Here is a 20,574-nt window from a genome sequence, read left to right on the forward strand (position 1 = left end):
GTTATGAACTTTTGAGAGCAAGAACTTCCTCCTGGGATAAATCTGTCTTCAATATAAGAGCTGCGGCGGCCATTTCCTTGTAGTGTATAAGCAATAGCATAATTCTGCAACCAGAAACTGTCTCATAAATGTCTTGGCTGGAACACTCGCTGGTAGATAAAGTTTATAAGAAAACATTTACATAAACATGTAAAACAAGCTCTAAGCAAGAGGAGCTGTGGCCATTTTGTTGGAGCTCAAGTGAAAGAAGGGGTGGAGTTTCCATATATTGATAAAATCTTGGTGATGATGAGTATGTCTGGTCGGAAGGACTGGAGGTAATAATGGTTTCCTTGTGTGTCTACAATACTACAGTATATACCACTAATAATAGAATACTAATTATATACATTATATACCATGCACATACTCAAGCAGATGTGGGTTAAGAGAGAACGGATCACAGGACTTCTAAACAGAGTGGATTTGTATAGACTCTGCTACCATGATATACTTGGCACAGAAATAATGAAATATGGACAGATTATGAGGGAGGATCTGCACAACACTGAGTCTAGAAATTTTTTTTGTTGGTGGTGTTGATTTGTAAATATAGAAACCAGGAAAAGGACCCTTCAAATTCATAGAGATTGGAGTTGCAGCTTTTTTGAAACATATAAAATGTTATGTATAAAGCGCTAACATATTACGCAGCACTGTACAATGGAGAGACATTACCGCATCAAACAATGTTATACATTCAACAGTGGTCCACAAATAGTAATGTAAACGATGTATACAGTAAACAAGTATAGCAGACAGTCACTGTCCATATGGTGGTAGAAAAGAGCATATGCTGAGAGAGCCCTGCCAAGTGCCAAATAGGCTTACAATCTGGGGGTAAGGGAAGTAATGCTGGGAATACTCAGAGTTTTTTCGGCAGTAAACTTTAAGTTAAAGGACAACTGTAATGAAAGGGATATGGAGGCTGCCATATTTATTTCTTTATAAGCAATACCAGTTGCCTGGCAGCCCTGCTGATCTGGTTGGCTAAAGTAGTGTCTGAATCACACCAGAAACAAGCATGCAGCAAATCATGTCAGATCTGACAATAATGTCAGAAACACCTGATCTGCTGCATACTTGTTCATGGGCTGTAGCTAGACGTATTAGAGGTAGAGCATCAGCAGGATAGCCAGGCAACTGGTATTGTTTAAAAGGAAAAAAATATGGCAGCCTCCATATCACTCTCATTACAGTTGTCCTTTAAAATGCGTATAGTAGTAATTGAGCCAAAAGTAAACATGGACATTACAGTGAGCATCAGCTGTCCTTTCAGTTATAACTGGGAGCAACTGATATAGTGTAAAAGGGTCCTTTCACACTATCAGTTGCTGTCAGTTGTAACTGAAATGACCTGTGTCCATGTTTCTGTGTGGCCACTTTTACACTGTTTGCTGAAAAACTACATCTTTTTCACAATGCATGCTATGGATAAAAAAAAAACCCAAACATTAAAATGCAACGCATTAAAGGAATACTTAAGCAAAAATGAAAAATTATTTTAACTTACCTGGGGCTTCTTCCAGCCCCCTGGACTCGTCCTGTGCCTACAACGTCCTCCTGAATCCCTCCGACCAGCAGTGGCGACACCCGCAATGCAGGCCGGTTGCCAAGAGTTGGCGGCTACTGCATGCGTGACCCCGAACCACATGCACCCTGATTGTGTTCCTGTGGCCTGGAGCATTCTAAGCATGTGACTCGGGCCGCGCATGTGCAGTAGCCGCTGACTCTCAGTGACCAGCCAGCATTGCGAGGGTTACCGCTGCTGGTCGGAGGGGACCAGGAGGACGTCGTGCGAAAAGGATGAGTCCAGGAGGCTGGAAAAGCCCCAGGTAAGTTAAAATCATTTTTACTTTTCACTTAAGTATTCCTTAAAGTGTAAAAGGGCCCTAAGCCTCAACCCAGTAGAAGGTTCTGTCTAATGTCTCTGCCAGTACTGTTGTATGCAGCATGCTTTCTTTTTCTCTACAACACCCACACCCCTTCAGTTTTCAACTATTTCTCACCCACTACATATTTGTCCTTCTTATTTCAGATTATTATCACCTGGTACCTAAACATAACACAAGGAGTTTACATGGTATATAGCTAAAGAAATCACTAAAACATGGAGACGGATGGGAGTCACATGACTGAAAGGATTTTACAGCTCACTCTAGAGATCATCTTCCTGCTTACTGGAGAGGTGAGGAGGATTTTGGGAGTGTCACATGACATCCCTCTTCTATCTGTTAAATAAAACACAGACCAGACTAGAGGTGAGGAGGATTCTGGGAGGGTCACATGATATCTTTCTTAATGAAGTACAGACCAGACTGGCAGCATTAGACATATCACACAGAATAGACCAGGGACAACACATTGTTTTCAGCGGGGGAAGGGGGGTGGACTCTAAAAATATTAAAACAATGGGAGTGTGTGTTTGTTCATCTGCCTCCTTTAGGGGCATGACCAGGCTCGGACTGGGCCACCTTAGTACAGTGTTTTCCCTCGGTGGGCCCAGCCTCCTCGTCTGACAGAGCGGGACAGTGGGCACAGAGCAGCGGGGAGGGGGGGAAGCCTAGGGCCCCTCTTCCGCACTCCCCCCTCCAGAATTGCAGCCAGCCAGCAGCAGCAGCGGGGAACAGCTTACAGAGAGAGTGATAGCTTTGCGTGCCGCTGCGGGTCTGGTCTTCTGCACTGACACTAACCAATCTTACTGTACTTCCTGTGAAAGCGTGATTGGACAGTGCAGTGCAGAAGACCAGACCAGCAGCGGCATGCAGAGCTTTCTTATTATCGGTAAGTGATTCCCGCTCACTGCCACGCTGGCTGCAATTTTTGAGGGGGGAGTGTGGAAGGGGGGCCCTGGGTGAGTGAGGGCTCCCCGCTGCTCTGTGCTCACTGCCCCCCCTTCCAGGCTGGGGGCACCATACTGGTCCCCAGTATACCTATATAACTGCATACCTAAACTGGGGACACCTACAGTATATACCTGCCTACCTAGACCGGGGACACCTGTAACCATGCCTACCTAAACTGGGGACACCTATAGACCTGGCTACCTATACTGGGGACACTTATAGAGCTGCCTACCTAAACTGGGGACACCTATAGACCTGCCCGCCATGCCCTCTCTTTTTTGGGGAATCTGCTGCCAATATGATTACATTTTGTGGGGAATCTGCTGCCAATCTGATTGCATTTTGTAGGGAAATCTGCCGCCAATCTGATTGCATTTTGTGGGGAAATCTGCCGACAATCTGATTGCATTTTGTGAGAAATCTGCTGACAATCTGATTGCATTTTGTGGGGAAATCTGCAGACAATCTGATTGCATTTTGTGGGGAAATCTGCTGACAATCTGATTGCATTTTGTGGGGAATCTGCTGACAATCTGATTGCATTCTGTGGGGAATCTGCTGACAATCTGATTGCATTTTGTGGGGGAATCTGATGACAATCTGATTGCATTTTGCGGGGAAACTGCTGCTAGATTTTTTTTTTCTTTGGGGGGTCGGCCCTCCACCATGTGGTCTGGAAATAAAATGACCCTCCATGCCCGCGAAGTTAGACAGCACTGGACTACTTAATATTTTTATTTTGCAGCATTTGACTACTACTATTATCATGAGGCATGTAACTACTTGATTATTTTATCTAAAATGTATCTGGTCGGACCCAATCTCTGTGAATAACACTGCTGCTTATTTTGTGTAATTTTTTGTTATTTTGTGTATTTTTAAGTCTGCCTAGGACCCATCATGACAACACCCATGTTCCAGTGCGTGGTGACACCCATTTATTTTTGACATCTCCCTTTTGGGGACTGTCCTCAGAAGTGCTCACAATCTATTCCCTACCATAATCTAATGTCCTACCAAATTATACAGGGAGTGCAGAATTATTAGGCAAATGAGTATTTTGACCACATCATCCTCTTTATGCATGTTGTCTTACTCCAAGCTGTATAGGCTTGAAAGCCTACTACCAATTAAGCATATTAGGTGATGTGCATCTCTGTAATGAGAAGGGGTGTGGTCTAATGACATCAACACCCTATATCAGGTGTGCATAATTATTAGGCAACTTCCTTTCCTTTGGCAAAATGGGTCAAAAGAAGGACTTGACAGGCTCAGAAAAGTAAAAATAGTGATATATCTTGCAGAGGGATGCAGCACTCCTAAAATTGCAAAGCTTCTGAAGCGTGATCATCGAACAATCAAGTGTTTCTTTCAAAATAGTCAACAGGGTCGCAAGAAGCGTGTGGAAAAACCAAGGCGCAAAATAACTGCCCATGAACTGAGAAAAGTCAAGCGTGCAGCTGCCAAGATGCCACTTGCCACCAGTTTGGCCATATTTCAGAGCTGCAACATCACTGGAGTGCCCAAAAGCACAAGGTGTGCAATACTCAGAGACATGGCCAAGGTAAGAAAGGCTGAAAGACGACCACCACTGAACAAGACACACAAGCTGAAACGTCAAGACTGGGCCAAGAAATATCTCTAGACTGATTTTTGTAAGGTTTTATGGACTGATGAAATGAGAGTGAGTCTTGATGGGCCAGATGGATGGGCCCGTGGCTGGATTGGTAAAGGGCAGAGAGCTCCAGTCCGACTCAGATGCCAGCAAGGTGGAGGTTGAGTACTGGTTTGGGCTGGTATCATCAAAGATGAGCTTGTGTGGCCTTTTCGGGTTGAGGATGGAGTCAAGCTCAACTCCCAGTCCTACTGCCAGTTTCTGGAAGACACCTTCTTCAAGCAGTGGTACAGGAAGAAGTCTGCATCCCTTAACCTCCCTGGCGGTAACCCCGTGTGTGACACGGGGTAAGCCGCCGGAGGGTGCCGCTCAGGCCCTGCTGGGCCGATTTTCATAATTTTTTTTTTGCTGGACGCAGCTAGCACTTTGCTAGCTGCGCCAGCACTCTGATCGCCGCCGGCCCCCGCCCGATCGCCGCTATTTGCTGCGGCGCGCGCCCCCCCCCCCCCCCCCAGACCCCAGCGCTGCCTGGCCAATCAGTGCCAGGCAGCGCCGAGGGGTGGCCCGGGACTCCCAATGACGTCCCGACGTCAGTGACGTCGGTGACGTCATCCCGCCCCGTCGCCATGGCGACGGGGGAAGCCCTCCAGGAAATCCCGTTCTATGAACGGGATTTCCTGATCGGAGATCGCCGAAGGCGATCGAAGCGGGCGGGGGGATGCCGCTCAGCAGCGGCTATCATGTAGCGAGCCCTCGGCTCGCTACATGATTAAAAAAAAAAAATTTAAAAAAAAAACTGCTGCGCTCCCTCCTGGCGGTATTTTTCATACCGCCAAGGAGGTTAAGAAAAACATGATTTTCATGCAGGACAATGCTCCATCACACACGTCCAAGTACTCCACAGCGTGGCTGGCAAGAAAGGGTATAAAAGAAGAAAAACTAATGACATGGCCTCCTTGTTCACCTGATCTGAATCCCATTGAGAGCCTGTGGTCCATCATAAAATGTGAGATTTACAAGGAGAGAAAACAGTACACCTCTCTGAACAGTGTCTGGGAGGCTGTGGTTGCTGCTGCACGCAATGTTGATGGTGAACAGATCACAACACTGACAGAATCCATGGATGGCAGGCTTTTGAGTGTCCTTGCAAAGAAAGGTGGCTATATTGGTCACTGATTTGTTTTTGTTTTGTTTTTGAATGTCAGAAATGTATATTTGTGAATGTTGAGATGTTATATTGGTTTCACTGGTAAACATAAATAATTGAAATGGGTATATATTTGTTTTTTGTTAAGTTGCCTAATAATTATGCACAGTAATAGTCACCTGCACACACAGATATCCCCCTAAAATAGCTAAAACTAAAAGCAAACTAAAAACTACTTTAAAAAATATTCAGCTTTGATATTAATGAGTTTTTTGGGTTCATTGAGAACATGGTTGTTGTTCAATAATAAAATTATTCCTCAAAAATACAACTTGCCTAATAATTCTGCACTCCCTGTATATACAGTATATTTATATATATATATATATACAGGATCTTCTAAAAAAATTAGCATATTGTGATAAAGTTCATTATTTTCTGTAATGTACTGATAAACATTAGACTTTCATATATTTTAGATTCAAATACACACAACTGAAGTAGTTCAAGCCTTTTATTGTTTTAATATTGATGATTTTGGCATACAGCTCATGAAAACCCAAATTTCCTATCTCAAAAAATTAGCATATTTCATCCGACCAATAAGAGAAAAGTGTTTTTAAAACAAAAAAAGTCAACCTTCAAATAATTATGTTCAGTTATGCACTCAATACTAATGTTTATCAGTACATAGCAGAAAATAATGAACTTTATCACAATATGCTAATTTTTTTAGAAGATCCTGTATATATATATATATATATAGAGAGAGAGAGAGAGAGAGAGAGAGAGAGAGAGAGAGAGAGAGAGAGAGAGAGAGAGAGCAAAATGTCTAGAGTACATGCATATGTGAGCCCAAAATGTGGGGGGGGGGGGGGGATGAGGGGATCGGGCGGGGGGCCCAGACTACAGCTTTCCTGGTGGACCCTTTTAGTGTCCCAGTCCGACCCTGGGCATGACTTGAATGTTTATTTGTTGTGTACAATAATGACTTGAGGGAGTGATCACACCTGCTACTGCGGGAATCACAGACGATACCCGCAAGCATTCTGGCACACAATAGTGTGTTTTGCAAAGCATTTTCACTTGAGTAATTTTTTTTTACACTAGCCATTGATTTCAATATAAAATGCATGTGTTGGAGAGATGAGAAAGTAAAGGATGACACCATGATATCACACTTAATTTATTAAAACAAAGTTCCATATTTTGTGGAAGCTAAATAGATCCCAGTTGTACAGCAGGTTTTTTTTTTTCTACTCGCAGGAATACACAGTGGTGAAGAAGACATTTAGCGGTAGAAGCTCTCCTTGTGTGTCAGGAGATTGGACGAGGACCCAGAACCTTACAACTGAGCCATCAACTCAGCTACCCAAGAGAAACAATGAGAAGATCCTAGAAGTCATCAACGAGATGATTGAGCTGCTTTCCAGAGAGGTGAGCAGTGCTGGAAATTATGTAATATAGAGCCCAATGCAGTAAGCTCAGGTAAAGTTGCCATGCGCAGGAAGCGCACAGCAATTTTACCATTACTAGCGTAGGGGGAGCACCAGCCATTAGTCCTTAGCGCCACGTGTGTTATCGTAGTAATGCACCCGTTGCTATGGTAAAGTGCATTACTAGCTTAATGCATCAGGCCCATTATCCAATAACAGCGAGAGATGTGTCTGGCCTGTGATGTATTATTGTATATGACAGGTTCTTGTAAGGTATGACAACGTCACTGTTTATTTCTCTAAGGAGGAGTGGCAGTATGTAGACAGGCACAAGGATCTGTACAAGGATGCCGTGATAGACGATCAGCCGCCTCTCACACCGCCAGGTAAGAGTGATCTTGTAAAGGAGAGAGCATTGTGGAGGGTACACCTACATACACACATTCTCTGATACAAAGACATAGGAATTATGTATTCAGTCAGTGTGTGTTTACTACAGATGGATGCAGTATTCGAAATCCACCAGAGAGCTGTACAGGTACTCTTTATTCCTGGGATACTTTGAACGAAGAATACGAGATCTCACAAGGCTATCAGGTACAAGAAGCTTAAGACCTTGGATTAAAGCAGCCTCACTATGAGCTTGATGCAGTATGTAGGGGTAAAACTACTGCACACACACAGTGCGGTTTAATATTAGCGCGTGCACAACCGCACGGTCCTGTCTGCGCTGCGTGTGCTCTTGTAGTGTGATGCACTCATAGCACAACCGCAGTACTTCACTTGTGCTGCTACAACGGTAATTACCCTAGTAGCGGCCACAGTAGTGGCGTACCGTGGTTGTGCTACCAGCACATGGCGCGGCACTTAAAGAGAACCCGAGGTGGGGATCGTACAAAGAAATCTATACACAGAGGCTGGGTCTGGCTATAGTGCCCAGCCTCTGTTGCTAGTTGAATCCCCCTGAAGTGCCCCCTGCGCTTCGCTCTCCCCCATAAATTACGGCCGTGCTGTTTACCTCCCTAATGCCACTCACGCCGCTCCCCCTGCCTCCTGCAGAGCGCCGGTCCCCGCCCGTGTCCCTTCCCTCCAATCAGCGGCGAGGGAAGGGACGTGGGCGGGGACCGGCGCTCTGCAGGAGGCGGGGGAGCGCAGTGAGTGACACTAGTGAGATAAATACAGCCCACTGCGACACGCTGCGTGTCGCCAGCGCGCCTGTAATTTATGGGGGAGAGCGGAGCGCAGGGGGGACTTAGCGGGGATTCACCTAGCAATAGAGGCTAAGCACTATAGCCAGACCCAGCCTCTGTGTATAGATTTCTTTGTACGATCCCCACCTCGGGTTCTCTTTAAGGGGCCCATACATTGCTCTATTTCAGTGATCGATCGATTCTATGGAATTGATCGATCAGAAATCGATTCTATCGAATCAGCCGATCGATTTGTGGCTGATTTCGATTGATGTGTGATGCGACTGGTTTGAGCATTATGCAAGAGAATCATGCATTATTGTGTTATTCAGGATGAGAATCTGTGCAGTATTAAAGTTGAAGTGAAAGAAGAACCAGAAGAAGTGTATGTGGGGGATTACAAGCCATGTAAAGAGGAGGAAATTCCCACAGAGATCAGCACAGGTGAGGAATAAATGCAGGACATAGACACACACATTCTCCTTATTCTGTCACTACCACCTTCTTTTCTTTTCTCTCCCGCTCCTCTGTTAGTACAAACTAATTTTAATACAGTGTATGGCCAGCGGGGGAGTCGGGAGATATCAGCCACTATTACAAGTAATGTGGGGTCAGTTTGTATGTCGTGATGGAGACAGTATATATATGGAGTCAGAAGCCGTCAGTTTCTATAGGACTGTTACTAAAACACATTACCGTAGAAACGCTTGCACTACCCATATACTGTGGGTCGCACTTATTGCGCAACATACCGTTGGTACCGGTAATCTGCCTGGGCACAGCAATATTACCATCAGTACGTGAATCACACCCTACAGGGATTAACAAGTGTTGGACAGCGCAGTGGTTAGCGCTCTCGTCTTGCAGTGGTAGGTCCCTGGTTTGAAATCCAGCCAGGTCACTATCTGCACAGAGTTTATATGTTCTCCCCGTGTCTGTGTGAGTTTCCTCCGGGCACTCCGGTTTCCTCCCACATAACCAAGACATACAGGCTTCCCCCTAAAACTGGCCCTAGACTATGATAAATACACTACACGATACATACATAGACATATGACTATGGTATGGATTAGATTGTGAGCCTCTCTGAGGGACAGTTAAGTGGCCAGACAATATACTCTGTACAGCGCTGTGGAAGATTTTGGTGCAATATAGATAATAATACTAAAACAAGGAGACCATTTATGATCACAGTAGGGACTCATGAACTATCAACCCCTAACATAAATATAGGAGAGGGTTAGTTAGTTCTCCGATATTTGTATGAGATTTCACCCTCATCCCTAAAACTGGCTGTAAACTGTGCTAGGAAAATTAGGGTTTATGCAAAACATAGTGGATTGGGCACAGCAGTATTACCCCTATTTCTGGCAGCAAATATCAAGAGTTGAGCTATTAGCACAAACTGCAGCACTCAAGTAGTGCAACTGTTGCTACGGTAATGTGTGTTTCTAACCAGCATTAACGTTAGTAATGTTGGTTACCATAGCAACGGTCACGCTTCTTGAGTACCGCGGGTTGCAGTAATAATGTAACTCCCGATACTTGCTGCCAGAAATAAGGGTGATAGTGTCATGCGCTGTCTGTGCATGGCAGTATTACCTTGATGTTGTGCATCTTCCCCATCAGATTGTGAGAGAGATTTCTTAGAGAGACTTATACGCAACACTCAATAAAAGAGAGTGCCGAACATCCAAAGTAAATCTTTACTGGTTCCATGTAAAAGCAGAGGGCCAATGTTTCGGAGCCACGTAGGGCTCTGTTATGCTTTTACATTAAACCAATAAAGATTTACTTTGGATGTGCAAAAGCTCTTCTATTGAATACTGCATAGAGGGGGCGTCATCCCTCTTTTCCAGCTGTTGCATTCCCCTTAAAGAGAACCCGAGGCAGGATATTGAAATCTTAATGGGACCCAGAAGCATGACATGTGCACAATGACATGCCTCTGTGACTCTCTTTTGCCGCCGCTAGTCCCCCCTGCATTCTGCTGTCCCCGCTGAAAATATCGCCGGGCTAGCGAAAATCTGCTTGTCGCTAGCCTGATGTTTACCTTTCAGCCTGTCAATAATTTTTCCAGCATCGCCTCCCCCATAGCGTAGCTCCTCCCGCTGCTCTCCGCCTTGCTAGCATCCTCCAATCAGAAGCTAAGCGGCGACCCAGGAAGTGCTTCCTGGGTTGCGGCTTAGCTTCTGATGGGAGCTTAGCTTCTGATTTCTCTAATCAGAAGCTAAGACACGACCCAGGAAGTACTTCCTGGGTCTTAGCTTCTGAGTGGAGGAAGCTAGCTTCCTCCAACCAGAATCTAAGTCGCGACTCAAGAGTACTTCCTGGGTCGTGGCTTAGCTTCTGATTGGAGGAGGCTAGCGAGGCGGAGAGCAGCGGAGGGAGCTACACTATGGGGGAGGCGATGCTGGAAAAATTATTGAAAGGTTGCAAGGCAAACACAAAGCAGATTGTCGCTAGCCTGGCGATATTTCAAGGGAGACAGCAGGGCACAGGGGGGGACTAGCGGCAGCAATAGAGAGACACAGAGGCATGTCATTGTGCACATGACATGCCTCTGGGTCCCATTAAGATTTCAATATTCCGCCTCGGATTCTCTTTAAAGACAAAGGGTTTGATCCTTTAGTGTGTGTGAGACAATACTACAAACATTTTACCCAACACTGTCTGGTGTTTCTCATACATTTTAGTTTGTGGGGTTCACTCTTATCTTTATTCACAGATCCCAACACACCCAGTGAGACTCAGGGAAATGTAGCTGTGAAAGTCAAAGAGGAACTCGTGAAAATAAAAAAGGAAGAACTTCCTGTAGAGATCAGCACAGGTAAGTAAGAAACATTAAAGTGATTTAAAGTTTGGTAAATTACATATAAGTAAAATACTTAATAAACGCAAACTACCTATCTTCTTTACCCCCCCTCCTCACACACACAAATACCTCTCTTTCCATATGGGATCCCTGATCCTGTACATCGCAGAGCACTGCTGTTGCTGGTGAACCAGAAGTGAAGCCGCCAACTGCACTGTGGGATTTGTAGTTCTATGGAAGCCTTTAAAGGGGGTGCATATTAATTCAGCGCCACTCAGTTTGGCGCGGTGAGAGCTGAATAGCGGCTCTCACCACAGCAGCTAAACTCCGAGGAGGCGTTACATACTATTCCCCCTCCGATTTGTCGCAGCTCGGAGGGAGATGTGATTCGGGGTCTGGCAGTCGCCAGAGCTCCAAATTACCGCTACGCACCCTGCCCAGCATAGCATTGCTGCTATGGGGCGCCCAGTTTCGGCGCTCGGCTCTCAGAGCCGCACGCCGAAAACAGCTGAATCGTTTAAAGGGAATGTGAACTGAAAGGGATATGAAGGCTGCCATATTTATTTCATTTTAAACAATACTAGTTGCCCGACAGTCCTACTGATCTCTTTGGCTGCAGTAGTGTCTGAATCACACACCTGAAACAAGCATGTGCTTATCCAGTCAGACTTCAGTCAGAAATAACTGATCTGCATGCTTGCACGGGGTCTATGGTTAATAGTATTAGAGGCAGAGGATCAGCAGGAGAGCCAGGCAATCTGCATTGTATAAAAGGAAATAAATATTTCAACCTCTATATCCCTCTCACCTCAGGTTCCTTTAATAGAGATGCATGAGGAAAAAAAAAGTGGCTGGCAACACAAGGGGGTGTGATACGCATGTGACATATATGTACTGTATGGACTATATATATTGTATGTATGGTAATTAATCCAAAAAGATGTTGCGCTCCTCTTTATCAGATAATAGTCTCTAGTACCGCTTCCCACCACCAGATATTATTATAAAGTTTGTATGCAAGGGTGTTTGCGCTCCATACAGTACCCTGAGGTATATAGCAAAAGTCCAGCTCTATATGCACCAATCTGGTCGTTCACGGTGATCTGAAATAATAGACCTCAGAAAAGAGATAAAAAGAAAACAAAGGGCCGTAATAGTGTAGTATCCTCTTAGCTTTATGCACCTCCACCTTAGCTTCTGCAACGACTATCAGCAGAGTGAACACCAATGCATACAATTCATACATGCAAAGCGCTCACCAGATTTCTGAGCAGCATCTCTATCTGGTGAGTGCTTTGCATATATGAATTGTATGCGTTGGTGTTCACTCTGCTGATAGTCGTTGCAGAAGCTAAGGTGGAGGTGCATAAAGCTAAGAGGATACTACACTATTACGGCCCTTTGTTTTCTTTTTATCTCTTTTCTGAGGTCTATTATTTCATATTGTATGTATGGATTAGATTGCTGTTCACATCCCATCTGATCTATAAAGTTACATTTGAGCCCCTAGAGTTACCCTCGAGCTGGAGTTAACTGCAGGCCAGCATAACATGTTTTGTTACATTGCAGTTCCACCTTTATCTTGTCCTAACTGGTTTTATCTGGTTCATGAAGGCCAAAGCCATTACCTGGACATGAGGAGTTTACGCTTGGTTGTGTTGTATTGCGCAAAAATGGATAGCATAGATTTGTACTGGGATCACGCGCCCATGCGCTTGCGTGTGTTATGGCTTAGGGAGCATAATTGGGTTGGGAAAACGCCTCGACTCCGGGACTTTGCTGAGACCGACAGACGTGATGGATTGTGTCACCAGGTGTTTTCCCCTACGGAGGATTGACGGAGTCCCCTCTTCCTTGGGTGATATTGCTACACTTGGTAAAGAAGTGTTGATGCATGCTTACTAATAATTACTTACCCTTAAACTATGATTCTGCAAGCCTAGATAATTATTATAACAGGATTGTAGCTCAATAACTCAATAAATATTATTATTGAATCTTTTCTCATGTTTTGCTGCAATTCATTTTACCCACTATGGTGGCGAGTGAAGTTAGAGGGTTTAAAAACCCTTCCCGTGAGGCAAAACATGGGGTGGGAGTGAGGTCATAAAACAGCTTCACTTGCCCTTCACACAGATGGACACTGAGAGAGGGACATTGAACCAAAAAAAATTAGTTAGACTGTCTGTGGGCTATGAAAGAGACAGGTAAGATAGCATTTTCACAGAGTGAGGGCTTGGGAGCTGAAAGAAGGAGGAAAAAAGGGGGGAGCGGGCATGTAAGGGGAGCTGTGCTGATGCCCAATGCTCCCCCTGTTCTCCTCTCATCCCCTCCTTTCTTAACTAAAGACCCCCCGCAGCCTTTTCTGGGTTGTCGGGATCACTGCGCCTGTGCTGGCCTGGCCACGTGAATCCTACAGCACACGACTGCGGTTGGGCGCCCTCTGCCGCGGCCACGGACGAATGCTGTAGGACACGCGCAGCCAAGCCAGCGTAGGCACAGTAATCCAGACTCCCGAAGAGGCTGCTTCTTTAGATAAGAAAGGAGAGGGACAGAGGAGAACGTTTTTCTTCCTTCTTTCGGCTCTGGTATCCTTAAGGGCCCGTTCACACTGCACGCGTTTCCAGCCGCGTTTTGGAAACGCGTGCAGGTGGCCAAAACGCACGACATCAGACATTGCATAGAGTGCAATGTCTGATGTTCACACAGCATGCGTTCCGGACCTGTGCGGTCCGGGAACGCATGCTGCACGCAGATTTTACAAAAACGCGCGGCTGTCCCATTCACTTTTCAGTGATGGGATCAGCCACGCAACGCATACGAACGCGGACATGCGTGCGTTCGTACGCGTTGCGGTCCGCATTTTGTAGTCTGAACGGGCCCTTAAGGTATTTCTTTTTGTTTCTTTTTAGTTTTGCCTAAAATGGATGAAATGCCATGAGGTGCTCTCCCCTCCCACCCCTATATAGCTGTCCCTGGTAGTCTAGTGGTTATCCTCCTCCCCCTCTAGCCTTCTCTGGTAGTCTACTGGTTACCCCCTCCCACCCACATATAGCTTTCTCTTGTCCTAGTGGTCCTCCCTCCCTCTCTTGTATGCAGAGATAAGCACAGAAAGTGATGCAGGGTAAGTAACTCACCTCTCCCCTGGTTCTGGGCATGCATTTGTGGTCCCATGAAAATACCCCTCCGTTCTCAGCTTCATTATGTTCTCCTTCAGTGTTCTGCATCGAGTTTCCATCATTGACTGCTTCTTTTTTTCTTTTTTCTTCAAGCGTATCGACCTTGTGTGAACCGAACCTCAATGCTACATAGATGCATAATAATAATAAGTTTCCTAACTTAACGTGTTTATTGCCCTTTATTTTTTCCAAGATGCGCAACGTATAACATACAATGATAACCAACATCCTGTGAAGTCAAAAGATGAGGAAGTGGAGGATGGTGACAGCACGTCTGATTCTTTAGAAGAGAAGCCTGTTACCTCAAATATCAATCAAGCATCTCCCAGTACAGATCTGCCATCTGATCCCACTACTGAGGAAGGGTGGCCTTTAGACCACTCATATTCTGTCATCTATCATGTACCTTCCGAAGGAGAAATTTTCCCTTGTTCCCAATGTGAGAAACGTTTTGTATTGAAATCAAGCCTTTTCCGACACAAGCAGATAAAACATACAGAGAAAAAGCTCTATTCGTGTTCTGAGTGTGGGAAATCCTATGCATACAGATCACGTCTCCTGCTACATGAGAGAGTGCACACAGGCGAGCGACCGTTCACTTGCCCACAATGTGGGAAATGCTTTGCCAAGAAATTTACACTTGACTTACACCAGAGGATTCACACCGGAGAAAAGCCTTTTTCATGTACAGAGTGTGGGAAATGTTTTATACAGAAGTCCTCTCTCGTAGAACATCAAAGAATTCATACTGGGCTTAAGCCATACGTCTGTCTAGAATGTGGGAAAAGCTTTAGGCTAAGATCAGATCTCTATAAACATCGTACATCCCACATTTCAGATATGCCATACACCTGTTTAGAGTGCGGGAGAAGCTTTTCTCATGAGGTGTCATTTGAGCTCCACCAGAGGAATCACAGGGAAAACAGGCTACATTCATGTTCAGAATGTGCCAAGTGCTTCACATACAGAGTAGATCTTGCTCGTCATCAAAGGTCACACACTGGCGAGCCGTCGTTTAATTGTAAAGAATGTGGCAAGGTCTTTGCAAAGAAGGCCACTCTTGATGAACATCTGAGGACTCATACTGGAGGCTCGCCCTTTACTTGTTCTGAATGTGGCATAAGCTTTATTCAGAAATCATCTCTTGCGGCCCATAAAAGATCTCATTCATGGAAGAAGAAAAGCTAAACCAAGGAGAGGCTTCTTAATCATGAAAGAAAGCTCACTGCTTGAAAATGTCATTCTGTTTAGAGTTTGGGCATATTGGCATAGACATGGTGCTGATAAACTCTATGCTTCATATGTGGAAAGTGTCATTACTAAAAAGGCTGTTACTGCAGGTTGTATGAATGTAAAGTGGGATTAAACTCCCTAAACTAAAAGGTAAGTACCTACTCTTATGTACGTAAAGGAACATTTGAAAAACAAAATCCCTGTATGTAAAAACGTTTACTTTCAATGCAGAGAACAGTAAAAGTTTGTAATGCTCTGCTAATCGGCAAATGTAATCATTGCCTGCCAGGATAAGCTCTGTCTCGCTGCCTAATCTCTTTACTCAGCATCTTCTTCTTCTGCTTAAAAGACACATTGCTGTGACAAGTCAGGAGAGGAGGAGAGCGGGTAGAGAGCTTCTAACCGACAATTATTACATTTGTCAATTAGTAGAGCAGTATAAACGTTTATTGCTCTCTGCATTGAAAGTAAACATGTTTTACACACAGGAAGTGCTTTTAAAAGTTCATGCTCCTAAGACTAGGTACTTTATTTTGGTTTTAGTAGTTCATTGCCTCTTTAAAGGACAGGTCCAAGAAAAAAAAAATCTACTTACCCGTTGCTTCCTCCAGCCCTTGGCATGTCCCTCACCGCAGACGGGTGTCCCAGGATCCCATCCGTTGCAAATGCCAACCTCGCCAGGTTGGCATCTTCTGTGCCTGCTGAGAAAGAGTACCAGATCGGCATCTCCTGTGCCTGCATGAGCATGCTGCCTGCTCGCTCACGTGGCCAGAAACATTTTGCACAGGCGCAGTAGTTCTGCACCTGCGCAAACCGCTCCAGGCCACGTGATCGCACATGTGCAGAAGAGGTCAGCATCTGCAACGAAGGGGACACTGGAGCTGCTGCGAGGGACAGATAGGCTGCCAGGGGCTGGAGGAATCCCCAGGTAAGTAGATCTTTTTTTTCCCCTCACATCTGTCCTTTAAGTCAGTGTTTCCCAACCCTGTCCTCAAGGCCCACCAACAGTGCACGTTTTGTGGAAATCCACAGAGGTAGTTCATCAGCTCTGCTGAGACACTAATTACCTCACCTGTTCATGTTTGTGGTGTTTTGCAAAACATGTACTGTTGGTGGGCCTTGAGGACAGGGTTGGGGAACTCCGCTTTAAGTGATGGCCAGTGTGGTAGAGGCTTCATCTACCATTAAAGGGTTCATAGACATAAGAGAGTTCATGCAAGTGACCATCAATCATCAATGGTTATTAGAGAGTTCAAGTGGAAATAAGGCATTCTTGCCTAGAGTATAAAGCTCACCACAGAGGCAGAGTCTACAAACCCCGATCATATTCACAATAGGTTGCTCACCATGTCACCAGTGTGTCTGAATATTCTAAACGAATGGGAAATCTTGTGGTGTTGGAGTATTACCAGGAGATCTAGAGCCAAAGTCCCATTTTCATCTATGCACACTGTTGCTGGCTGACTCTAAATCTCCTGGCAGGACTCCTTCTGCCACTCTTTCCTGTTAATCACTGACAAACGATTAGTATTGTTTTCATTATCTTATTGGGCTCTGTCATAAAACGTGTAGTTACGTGCAGTGCTTGCTAATGGAACCTCAGAGTCGTAAAACACACGTGTGCCTTCGCAAAAATATTCCACAGAGATGTGGATTTAAAGTGAACCCGAGGTGGAAATAAACCGATGAGATGACTCAGGGCCCTTTTATACTTAATGAATTTGAATGCGTTGTGTTGCGTCATGTCACATTTTGGCATCTGCAAAAAAGCATGCTGCAACGCGGCGCAACTCAATGCATTAAAACGCATTGGGGTTGATTCATTAATAATAATAGCGTGATTAACGTCCTGTTAATTGCGCTATTTAATCCTGCGCGCCTTAATGCACACTACGGGCTTGATTCACAAAGCGTTGCTAACTGTTAGCACGCCTATGAAAACCCCCCTTAGCACGTCTAAACAAGCTTTTTGCGCATAGAACTTTATGCGCGTAAAAGTTTATGCGCGTAAAAGTTTATGCGCGTAAAACTCGCGCACTATACAGAGCGTAGGGCGCTCCGTGCGAAGTGCCCATTAAAGCCTATGGGACTTAGCGCACGAACTGATTGAGAAATCCGGTGCTAACCTACTTAGCACCCTGGTTAGCCACGTCTAAAGACTTTAGACGTGCTAAGTAGGTTAGCACCGCTTTGTGAATCAAGCCCTACGCGTGCTATTGGCAGCATAGTGTGCTTATTAACCACTTCGGTACCAGCAGCCTCTGCCCCCTTAAGGACCAGAGGCTGCTGGTACACTAAAATGCTGCATCCCGACGAATCACCGCAATAATCCGTCGCTCCCACCAGTCACGCCGCTCTGTCCCCACCTCAGGCTGCTCTCTCTGCCGTCTCTATGACGGCAGAGCGCTGTGCGGCGGTCAGGAGCCGCTTTCATTGGCTCCTGACCCTGTCACTCAATGTAAGCCAATGGGATTGGCTTACAGAAATGACAGGGCCAGGAGCCAATGAAAACGGCTCCTGCCCGGCTCACAGTGCTCTGCCGTCATAGAGGCGGCAGGGGCAGCACATTGCGGCGGGCTGGGAACGGGCGGGGGACGCGCTGTGAATGGGACGTAGAGCTTACGTCCGGTTAGAACCGCAGCGCCACCCGCCCGCCGTAGATTTAAACTGCGTCGGTCCGCATTAGGTTAAGTTTGCTCAGAGGAGCGCTAGTAACTTACATCTTCATACTGGGTGCTCTGCTTGTCCAGCCCTGAGCCCCTTCGGGTCTAGTGGCTTCATAGTACGAGATCCCTGTACTTTGATTGGCCCAATAAGCTGCCTGTCAAGTGACATGCGATTTTAAAAAGTCTGGCATGCTGCATATTTTTCTTGTGTTGCTTGCCATCCAGCAGAAAATAGCAAATCAGAATCACACATTGAAAAGAAGCTTGAGGCTTCTTTTACACTGCAAATATCGATTTTTGGATTCCAATTTTCACTGGATACTAGCAGCACAGGAAGAAAAAGGCAGAAAAAAAATGCAACATGCAGGACTTTTTAAAATTGCATCAAAATTAGAAATGGCATGTAGTGTAAAAGAGCCCTGAATCGGTTTGGCACTGTACATACACAGGCTCATCTCATCATCAGCTTGATTCATGAAAGGTCGGTTAATTCACTGTGCACACACAACACGAGTTAATATTAGCGCGTACACGCTAAGCGTGGTTCTCTCAGCATAGCGTGCACTACTCCTAACTGCCGTACCGTAGCGCAGTTGCATATCGCGCGGCAATTCGGAGCATTGGGGTAAAGTTAGGAGCGCACCCTACGTTGAGAGGATTGCTTTTAGCGTGCACTAATATTAAAGAGAATCTGAAGGTAAATTAAAAAAACCAAATAGCTACGGAGAGGGGAAGGCTCTGGGTCCTATAGAGCAGAGTTCCCCAACCCTGTCCTCAAGGCCCACCAACAGTGCATGTTTTGCAGGAAACCACAAACATGCACAGGTGAGATAATTAGTGTCTCAGCAGAGCTGATTATCTACTTCTGTGGATTTCCACAAAACATGCACTGTTGGTGGGCCTTGAGGACAGGGTTGGGGAACGCTGCAGAGCCTTCCCGCTCCTCTCACAGTTCACATTCTAGTGCTGGCTCCTCCCTTCAAATCTTCCGCCACAGGAGGCTTCAGAAAACTTCGGGAGGGAGCGTGCTCACGCATCCGCAGTACGGAGCGGATCGTCTCCTGGAGCACTCAGGCTCCTGACAACTTCCAACGCCTCAGGCAGTGGAACAGAGCAGTCTCCAACCCATCGGTCAGAGACTGCTAATAGTGGAGCCAGCGGTGGAGTGCAGGGAGCAGGAGAGGAACAGGAAGGCTCTATAGGATCCAGAGCCTTCCCTCTCCTTAGGTAAGTATCTGTTTTTTTTTAAAATGTAGCTTCTCTCTTTAACTTGTGATATGTGTACGCGATACATTTACTGACCTTCAGGGCCCTTTTCCTCAGAGCGATTTACTTAAAATCCCCCAACTCTAATGATTTTTAATTAGCTAGGGTAGTTAATTTAACATAGGAATCGCAAAGTATTTTCCACTATCGCAATTCGATTTTTCGCTAGAGCACAATCGCTTTTTGGGGCCATTTTTGAAGTGATTGTGCCTCAATGTTAAATGCAAAATCGCAAATGCATAACAAGATTTTTGAAAAAAATCGCAATTGCTTGCTCTTAATGAATCAAGCCCCATATGACATGTCCCCTCTGGTACACTTTAATAATAGCATTGGCAGCCTTTCTTTATTTGTGAATGTTGCATCTATTCAGCTGTTTGTAGTGGAAACACTCCACAAACATTCCTATACAAAAGTCACTTCTTTTGTGGACACTGGGAGTAAAGTTATGGCCTCAGTCTCCACATATTATGATTTGCATCAGGATATCATAAACTATCTTGTGTTACTCCTTGAGGCCAGGCACATAAACCCCCCTTAAAGAGAACCCGAGGCGGATTCTAATATCTTAATAGGACACAAAGGCATGCTCTCTGCACAATGACATGCCTCTGTGTCCTTCTGGTGCCGCTGCCAGTCCACCCTGGGCTCTGCTGTCTGTCCCCCCCCTGAAAAATACCAACAGGTTAGCTGCAATCTGATTGTCAGATAGCCTTCTGTTTGCCTGGCAGCTTGTCAATCACTGCTCCTCCGCCAGAGCCGGGACAAGGTCCTCCAGCACCCAAGGCTGAGACACCAAAGTGCGCCCCTCCATCCCTCACACCCCAGCCGTCACATACTGATTGCTATTTGAGTAATAGGAGCCCCAGGGCCCCCAACACCTTAATTTCTAGTTATCTGGCTTGCAGCCACTGCCATGTATCCCCTTAGCTGAGTGATCTGTGCGCCCCCTCCTACACTGCGCCCTGAGGCTGGAGCCTCTCTCGCCTCGGCCCGGCCCTGTCCTCCGCATTGCCTTTCCAGCTTTCTCCATTACATGGCTCCCCCACCTCTGCTAGCTTCCTCCTATCAGAAGCTATGCCACGTCATCAAGCTGGGACCCGACACTAGAGGCAGAGCGAGGCTGGATGCCACGCAGAGCA

General features: G+C 45.7%; 1 protein-coding gene across 2 annotated transcripts; it reads left to right on the top strand.

The window, feature by feature from the left end:
- Positions 1–220: 220 nt before the first annotated feature.
- LOC137534346 (gastrula zinc finger protein XlCGF26.1-like) lies at positions 221–17,866 on the top strand. 2 transcript variants are annotated; one of them, XM_068255801.1, is made up of 8 exons: positions 221–317; positions 2,078–2,227; positions 6,914–7,084; positions 7,388–7,469; positions 7,583–7,680; positions 8,606–8,717; positions 11,002–11,103; positions 14,461–17,866. In XM_068255801.1, exons 2-8 carry the CDS (start codon positions 2,150–2,152, stop codon positions 15,453–15,455), a joined length of 1,638 nt encoding a protein of 545 aa, XP_068111902.1. In that variant the 5' UTR covers positions 221–317; positions 2,078–2,149; the 3' UTR covers positions 15,456–17,866. The 2 variants fall into 2 exon arrangements, with proteins under 2 accessions (XP_068111902.1, XP_068111903.1); XM_068255802.1 differs by having other exon boundaries at positions 7,391–7,469.
- Positions 17,867–20,574: the final 2,708 nt, after the last annotated feature.

Source organism: Hyperolius riggenbachi, chromosome 10, assembly GCF_040937935.1.
Source record: "Hyperolius riggenbachi isolate aHypRig1 chromosome 10, aHypRig1.pri, whole genome shotgun sequence".
NCBI lineage: Eukaryota > Metazoa > Chordata > Amphibia > Anura > Hyperoliidae > Hyperolius > Hyperolius riggenbachi.

Excerpts from the sequence above, each read along its gene's own strand:
- LOC137534346 (XM_068255801.1), top strand. The coding sequence starts at position 2,150 with ATGGAGACGGATGGGAGTCACATGACTGAAAGGATTTTACAGCTCACT. Across the intron at positions 7,085-7,387 it reads TTGAGCTGCTTTCCAGAGAG|GAGGAGTGGCAGTATGTAGA; the intron begins GTGAGCAGTGCT and ends TATTTCTCTAAG. Across the intron at positions 7,470-7,582 it reads GCCGCCTCTCACACCGCCAG|ATGGATGCAGTATTCGAAAT; the intron begins GTAAGAGTGATC and ends TGTTTACTACAG.